Raw genomic sequence first — 9,174 nt, 5'->3', positions numbered from 1 at the left:
TTTTTTGTGAAATTTTATGGGCCTTGTATTCTTGCAGCAAAACCATAAAGTTCATGAGCTGTACACTTCAGACATTCTACATTAATGAACTATGACTGAGTATATTAGTTTTCTAACCAAAGTATCAAAGTCAACACTGTCTATCCTGAACTTACCACTCTTTAATGAAAAGTTTAACAAGGAATTGTGTTTATCCTGTAACCAAATGTACACTACTTCATCCTCATTTCCAGACCAACACATGTTCTTTTCATTCTTAATCAAATCTTACAATTTTTGGCAAAGTTCATTATCAAGTGTGATTGCAATGACAACATGAAAGACATTAAGATGTGCATAAAATATTTATTGTCAGACTTCTAAATTTTATCTCACATAGCAGCATGTATTATGTTTACATTGGTTCATAGTTTCCCATTCTTAATGAATTTATAATTGTGTGGTATCCACATTTTTAAAATGCACTATATACCAATTCATAGAAAATCAAATATTATTGTTTAATAAATACATGTACAGTAATTGTAAGATTTTATTGTAAATATTCACATTTTTAAAAATATACTATTGAGTAATTTATAAATAATGAAATATTTTATTGGTTTGAATATTTACAGAATGTGTATTAAATTATAACATTATTTATTTACAGTATATACATGTAACACCTGTAGTGAGACTAGTGAAATATTTATAAATAAGTTTTAGCTGCTTTGGTTTTACTGGGAGTAAAGTTATTGGTATGGTTGGCTGATTTAAAATTCATAATAAAAGGTGCTGTGTTTTGATATGAAAAGTACACTGTATGTCTCAATATACTTGTGATGCACAAACACATACATACATACTGATACAATAAATAGAAGAATACCTTGATCTAATTAGAAATACCCGTCTCAACACAATTTTCATTAATTTGTTTGATTTCATTAGGGAACATACATTGCCGTGCCTCATTGAACTGGAAAAATTTATTATACACTTATAATTGGATCTTGAAAATTACACAAAAGGGCACATACTGTCCACATTTGATTAACACAGCCAAACATGGATAATGGAAATAATCTATCCCAAATGTGAAAATTTTTTATTTTATTGATTGCCCTCTCAACATGTATTCTCTCAGATGCTATCTCTTGTGTCTCAGCAACTTCATCTGCATCCAACTGGCCTCTCCTCTCAAGAAATGGGGGGATATTTAGTGACACTCCCTTTTCCTTAAGTAAGTCTGATATAGTAAAGCCTTTGTCTGCCATGACAGAATCACCAACATCAAAATCCATATTCAAAAAGCCACTACGTTTCACTATTTCCCTATCACTGATGGAACCTGTATATAACTGACTAACAAATGTTATTCCACCGCTAGGAGCAATTCCAATCAAACCCTTCATGGTTACATGGTTCTTATAGTGAGAAAACAATTGTGTGTTTAAAATAAGTGAGGATGGCATTTCACATTTTATTTCGGTACAATCAAGGATCACCCTAGTGGAGGGATACTTTTCCTTCATGGACAGTGGCATTGTTGCTTTAATTACATCTTTGCTTGGCCAAATGTCCAAGCACCCAAACTTTAAAAACATGTAATTGACCCATGTGATGATAATTCTGCTAACTGTTGAAACAGATACATTGTATAGATTTGCCAAATGCTGTTCAGCAAAACCTTGTCTTAATCTGCACATGACTAAAAAAAATTCTTCCAGGGGTTCCAATGATCTAGGTCTTCCTAGTTTAACATTATTTTGACTTGAATTATCATTGTTTTGTAAATTGACTTTCTCAATTGCACATTTCCAGTAAACAATATTCTCACTTTTGTCGCCTGGATCTAAAAACTCAAAAACACTAAGAAAAGTGGTTGGATCTGGAAATCCGGTATAAAATGCTATGTCATTATTTGATTTCAGAAATTTAGTTACACTGAATTCATTCTGACTACATTTTCTTTCCAGGGAAGCCACTTCATTTTTAAGTATTTCAACATCTTCAGAAATTATCTTTAACTGTCTCGTGTGGCTATCTTTGATACTTTGAATTTCACTTTCAAGAGTTTGTATTTTTACATTATATTCAAGCTTTACTTTCACCAGCTTCTCCTCATATATGGACCTTACTTCCTCCACAGTCTGTGGTATATCAGTTGTATTTTGACAGTCTCCAAGTGCAATGGTGTCAACAAGCAATTCAGTTCTACAAGCTGTACTACCTAGCTTATCATCTGCATTTCCTGTTCGACTTTTATTTTCTGAGTGTTCATCAGTAGCAATAACTGCTGATTGGCTTGCAGCTAGTACACTACTTTTCTTTGGTGATTTGGTCCATAAAAACTTTGATGGAAGTGCATTATTTACAAGTAGTCTTTTCCTTGCAAGTGTGTATTTGAAATCGTTTTCAGTGAAGTGAAGTGAACAGATCTTTGTGTGTTTGTTCAGGTTAAAATGTACACCCGGGTTACGTCTTATAGCATGAATCCATTGTTTTAGTAAATTTCCATCATTTGGAAAACAGTGAAATGAAATCCTGTGGTCGTCTACAAACCGATATCCACTGCCAGTGCACCCTGGAACACAGCAATGCAGAGGCATGCCTTTGGTCTACTTTTACCTGGAAAAAAAGTGTAACAGAATGTTTTAAAAATCGTCTTCAAATTTTTACATTAACAAAATCTAATGCAGCCTAAGTTGGAAGAAGCTGATGAAAGGTCAATCTAAAGTGGCAGAAATAAACATTTCATTCAGTACCAACAAAAGTACATGTACAATGGTACATACTGATTATACTGACGTAGAATTATCATAATACCAGTATACCCGTTCCTACAGCCACTGGCTATGAAACCCTCCTCAATCTGTAAACACCAATTGTGTTTAAAATAGTGGCATGTAACAAGGTATTTTCGTTCAAATCTTACAATAGGAACATTGATATTGACCGGGGCGACTGGCAACGATGTGGGTGAAAGCATTCAGTTGAGGACAGACAAAATAATAACAAAGTTACAATAATAAACAATGGCTGTAAAGTTGATTGCCGACACGAGAATCTGCACCATTTACTAAGATTAAAAGCACTGAATCGCACGGTAATCACCATAGATTAAAATTCTAGTCAAGAGATGGACTGTTGGCTTTTTTGGAGAGGTTTTCGCTATTTTTAGGTAAAATTAAAAGGTAAACAAATCACGTACACGTATCGATCAGCGAAATAAACGTTGCTAACCGATCGTGCACAAGTAATATCCAGCGACCGACTTGAGTGACATTCTTGATGCAAGTTTCACAAATTTTAGTACCATTGAGTTCTAAAACAAGCAAATGCTTGAATGTTGTCTTTTAAAAATGAATACTTTACCTTACTAGTTATAGTCCAAACTTTTTCAGATCGATCACGTCGTCTGCAGCCTTCTTGTTTTACATTGCTGACCTGCTGAGCTGACCTACTGGCCTCGTTCTCGGTTCGCGATGACATCATTTTTCGAACAGCGCCCTCTTTATGAAATCGGTGTATAGATTTGAATATTTTATCACTTGATAGTAAGATTACCCAGTCACGTGATAACCCAACTATGTTAATTGTGCAAAACCCAAAACATACTATTAAACCCAAAACGGCCCAAATCACATCAATCAATTGCAACATTGGACAGACTTTTTCAATTACTAACCGACAGTTTGGATTTTGTTTGAAGATTCTTTCAGGATCTTTCTTTGTCTGTTTATTTCTATACTTTCTTTTAATACGTGTAATAATATAAAATCGACTACAAATACAGGATTTTATTACCACCTGCATAACAATTATAACCATAGAAGTACCACCCATGCAATAATATAATAACGTTGAGAGTGTTGGTAAGGATAATCTATATTGGGTTTGGCCATTGATTATTACTAACAGTACTATTAGTAGCACCCAGCTGACTGTATCAAAGCATATTTACTAATAGTATTATTAGTAGCACCCAACTAACTGTATCAAAGTATATTCTTCCTTGTCTGTGATCAAAGGAAATTATACCTAAGAAAATCAAAGAATCAGTTTATCAACCGTTGACATGAACCTGTCTTACCGAGTCATAAAAAATGACGTCACCCCTTGTAGTTACCGACTGTTAAAGGGGCAATGCAAAAGAATAGACCCACAAAGAAATAAATGATTAATATATTGTTGAATTTGAATTCATGGAAGGTGTAGACGATTAGTGACGTCATTAACACATACTTCAAAGAACAATAGAAAACTAGGTATGACATTGGCCGATTAATGAAAGAATACCAAGTTTATAATTAATCACATGTATTTGATGGCATGTATATAATACGTTGACAACGACGTTGGACGCACATAATACAACACAGACGTGAATTGTCTAAAATGCAAAATGGGTTTCACCCTTATATTAATAATAGATCCATGGTTAGCCTTATTTGACTAACAACGTATTGTATGTCCCTCCTTTGTCCAACCTTTTTACTGCCACCACTTTCCACTTTTCACAAAGTGAAAACTATCATGAATGATCCAGATTTACACCACATTGCAACGTTATATAAACACTCTAAAGTTAGTATAGTGACGTGGAGACGGCATAACCATGTCCACGATTCTTCTATACAACTTGTGTACGACAGTCATCAAAAACATAATATGTGTTTTGTATTTGCAAGTGTCCTTCATATTCTCATACAGTCAATGGACGAGACCACATTGATTTCGTCTTTTTCTAGCTACTAAAGCATTGGAATTTACCAAATCCTCAAATTAGTGAATGTGCTGTGGAGATAACATGTTTATGATGGCGATATATCATTATGATGGAGATATACCAGTTGTTAACGGTGAGGGGTTCAATCATGGAATCTCGTATTAGAGTAACATTATCAGTAAAGCTACACGGAATACATAGTATAATTATTTTGCACTTGACCAACTTTTTCTACTCGCTCTGCCCATTCGCGCTAAGCAGAGCTTATTTTCGTCAGCCTGACACCACTATAGAGAACAGTGGTCTGAGGTGGCACAAAGTCTTGGACGGTACGCTGTGCCGTAAATGAGGCTATGGTTTACGAGGATGAGCTCTGACAGAGATAGAGCTGTTTTTCACACCTAAATTTTAATCCTATTGTAAATTGTGTCTTTAAATCGACAACGGTATTTTTAATTCAAAGGGATTTTGACAAGACCGACTTAGTTCTTCTGCCAAGACCCTATTGACAGCTAAGAGAATAACAAATTCGACACCATCCTTGTGATCACTTCAAACAATGACGACGATTTACCGACAATCGATAAGGTGATAACTGGACACCATCCTTATGATTAACTAAGTCCAACAGAAGAAGTCAGTTACAAAGACTTACCGATAGATGATTGACAGCTCACAGTAACAAAGATGTCATTTTAATAAAGTCGGTGTTAGTTGTTAAGCTATTAGTCAATAGGAAAGTAGATTTAAGAGTTCGTCAGTATATACCAAGTGATTGTTTTCATTGATATTAATTAATTACGAGAATAAAAAAGAAACATATGTCGGTGATAACATACAAGTAGGAAAATAACTACCAAAATACAAATCCAACAGAGCGTGTGATAGGAATAAGGATGGTTTCATTTGTTACAGAGACAGGTGTACCATGGAAGTATTTGTATCACCCACGGTTAGACTATTATAAGATACGGCGTGTCGCTCCGCCCTCGCCGGCACGCGCTGTGAAAGGGTTTGACCGATGAGGGCGCCCCGTCACGGCGTACCATGCATACACGGAAGTGCATTGAAACATCCGGACCCTACTTTCGTATAGCAGTCTATGATTGAAATCCGATGTAAGGATTAAATGCTTTTATGACCGTTTGATTTACAATGTGCGTCATGATAGCAGTGAGTGCTTTCAATTTCCTATTCAGTGATAATCTTTATGAGGTATTACCTTTGATTTCTATCTATTGATTGGTGGGTTGTAGACAACAAAGAAATCTAGCACTGATATGACAACACTCAATATATATATATATATATATATATATATATATATATATATATATATATATATATATATATCCTACACTCTATATAACCGCACACTCTATATAACAGCACACACAGAGAATAGACACCAGAGTTGTCTGATGATCGCACAATGCGTGAAACTCCGAGTTACAACTAACCAGAGAAAGAGTTCCAGTACTACCAAAACTATTACGCTCTGCCACTGCGGTATAGAGCACTGCCTTAGCAGATTGATACTGACCGAGTTATATATATATATATATATATATATATATATATATATATATATATATATATATATATATATATATATATATATATATATATATTCAATATATTATACACGCCATGATCAAGAGAATACATACAATGAGATCATGGACTGAGCATTTTTTATTACATAAATAGTGGCAAACTAACTCTTGGTGTTCAATTAACTACAGCGGACTTTTGTTCTACAGTACCGAAGTAAAAGTGTTGTCCCCGTCCATTTTCATTCCATTAATACCAACATAGTAACTAGTGAGGAATAGAATCACCCACCTCAGCCACCCGTCATGCATACTTTTGAATAATTGATGTTACATTTACCATTCGAACATTGACAAGACATTCAGTCAGTCAATGATGAAAGAGTACCGTCTCTTGAGTAAACTAAAACTGGTTATACCGGTTATCAATTTAGTCAACACGATGACAAATAAATGCCAACACTTGATTGACAACTAAACACTAACTATATGACCACAACTATTTGCCGACAATTGATTGACAATTCAATACATTATAATGACAACCACTTACCGCCAGTTGATTGACAGCTCATGGCTAGAGAGAAATAATTTGAATATAATGGGAAACTTCAATGTTTGATCAATGGCGTTTAGGAGTTCGAAAGGACATACCTTACCAATACGTACAAAATATGTATTAGTATATATGTCGAAACTTGTGTAACCACAGCACAACCACAAGTAGGCATGAGCATATAGGTACTAGTGTATATTGTAACTTAGATCACTAATTAGTGGTCTGAGGTACTAAGAAGCAACTGAAGTACTTTCATATATATCAATGTAAATGACTGGGTATATATCCAAACAGAACGTATTAGAGGAATAAGAGGAACCCGAGAAGTTACGCGCATGATTATGCAAAACTGAGTTCAATACTGTTGACTTTCTACAGTCTTGGGAGCATCGAAAGGGCTGTTTTGTATATACCGATATATCTACCACAAAATTGCATAGTCTGTCTGTACTTGAGTATCATTGTACTGTGCGCCCTCATCGACTACATAAGGCTAACCATTCGTTGACGTGTTACTGCGACCGCTTCCATGGTCGATGGTCTTGCTGCTAGACCGTGGGCTTTCTTCTGATAGATATGAGGATGGAACGACCATCGCCCTCACTAGCGACCTTCGGTCGCGTTCACATAGCCCAAGGGTTTGTTATTATCGCACCTATCATATTGTGCTGTGCCGTGCTGTAATCTCGCTGCTAGACGTTCGGGCTTTCTTTTGATACTATATATAAGCGAACGAAGTTCGCAGTGAGGGCTTGCCCGAACTTGGATGTTCCATCCTCGATAGCGATGTTCGGTCGTGTGTCGTATTTTATCGGAAGAACATCCAAGGTCTAGCAGATAGACTATGCTGTGCTGTGCTGTGCTGTGGTGTTGTGTTGTGTTGTGGTGTTGCATTTTTATCTCCTTACTTTATGGCATGGTATTGCCCAGGTAGGTCATCATATGCATTTTATGCTTTGTATTGTATATCTCTGGAATTCTGTAAGAGCGCCATGGGCGGCAAGTATTGGATATCGTGTTTATTTTAAACAACGATAGAGAATTTGACACGTAAATCATTGTTTATAAATTGTAATATTCATCTCGAGAGAGGGCAAACCTAAAATGTTTATTTAATTCCAATTCTTGGAAAATGTCGTCAAATCCACTGCTTATTTTTTTCTTAGGAAATATATATAGCCTAGTTTACTTTGTTTGTGATAACAGCACATTTGTCTAACCTCTTGATAAAAGTTGGTCATTTTTTTAGTCACATTTAGTTGTTTTTTTAAATGTACTGCGTACAGTTCATGTTTAAGAATAAATTCTTCAGATGCAATGGTGTGACCATGCATTAAGAGTGGTACGTACTAGTATATTTGTATCCCAAGTACTCACAGTACTACTGACTCTGTCCCCAATCTTACTAAAGTTTACTATTTACCTCTTCACCTGGGTCATAAGGACGCCTCCAGCAACGTATTTTTTACAGTCTAACGGCAACCGTGCGATGGCCAAGTCCTCCGACCACCATTGTTTGGGGGTCTGAACCTAGTCTTGCTGATAGACCTTCAGGCTTTCTTCTAATATCACAAGCGACTGGTGGAGGGCGGCAGTTAGTCTAGCGATGACCACACTCACACGGATTCTCAATCACACATTTTCTTTGGATGGAGGTGTCTCATATCATGGATGTGTGTGGGGAGATCATAGGCCGTCGTAGAGGGTCTGTGGGGAGATATATCTCCCCTAATACATCCATGCTCCCATTTCAGATGGCTGTACTACTTTGAAACATGGTAGATGTATTTATCCCTGGGGTCTGACAGATAGCGGCAATGTCTAGGAAAAATGCAATACATACAAGGGCAAGGCTCTGTCGACATTTCGACACATTTGATTTCAAGCCATATCTAGACAGTGTTACTATCCCTTGTTTTCGACAGGCATTACCAAGGTTAAGAGTTTCGTCGCATAGACTTGAAATTGAACCAGGCAGATGGCATAGACCTGTTAGAAAACCTTTAGATGATATCATTTCATTTTAGTTTGTTCGAGATATACTCATTTAAGAAAAGATTTAATTCACGAATATTTCTGGAAGTTTCCGAATATGTTTAAATTTGTTCAATTACTTAATTCATGCAAAGAGAGACAAACAAGAAATCTTGCTATGTTTATTTACAATGCGTTCAAAATTAGATTTGACAATGATTAACTATTGATTGATTGGTTGTCCAATTGTATCAGCACTTAAACATGCTGTTGTGTAGTTGCTCTGTTGTGACGTCATTTGTATTGTTATTTAACGGTGTGCTCATTGGTCAAGAGACCTAATGTAATAATTTGAACTGAATTATTAAAATGGA

At 35.8% G+C, this 9,174-nt stretch overlaps 1 protein-coding gene and 1 long non-coding RNA gene across 2 annotated transcripts in view; one reads left to right on the top strand and one right to left on the bottom strand.

The window, feature by feature from the left end:
- Nucleotides 1–974: 974 nt before the first annotated feature.
- Nucleotides 975–2,594, bottom strand: LOC144435776 (uncharacterized). Its single transcript, XM_078124398.1, has one exon. It carries the CDS (start codon nucleotides 2,592–2,594, stop codon nucleotides 975–977), a length of 1,620 nt encoding a protein of 539 aa, XP_077980524.1.
- A 4,793-nt stretch (nucleotides 2,595–7,387) lies between these two features.
- The window catches only part of LOC144443121 (uncharacterized), a 171,115-nt gene continuing 169,328 nt past the window's right edge, over nucleotides 7,388–9,174 (top strand). The window contains exon 1 of the long non-coding RNA XR_013481670.1: nucleotides 7,388–7,756. This is a non-coding gene — a long non-coding RNA (uncharacterized LOC144443121). The remainder of the gene's footprint in view (nucleotides 7,757–9,174) is intronic.

The sequence above is a fragment of the Glandiceps talaboti genome, chromosome 1 (assembly GCF_964340395.1).
Source record: "Glandiceps talaboti chromosome 1, keGlaTala1.1, whole genome shotgun sequence".
Lineage (NCBI taxonomy): Eukaryota > Metazoa > Hemichordata > Enteropneusta > Spengelidae > Glandiceps > Glandiceps talaboti.
Note: the sequence above shows the minus strand (reverse complement) of the source record. Positions and strands in the feature narration are given on the sequence as shown.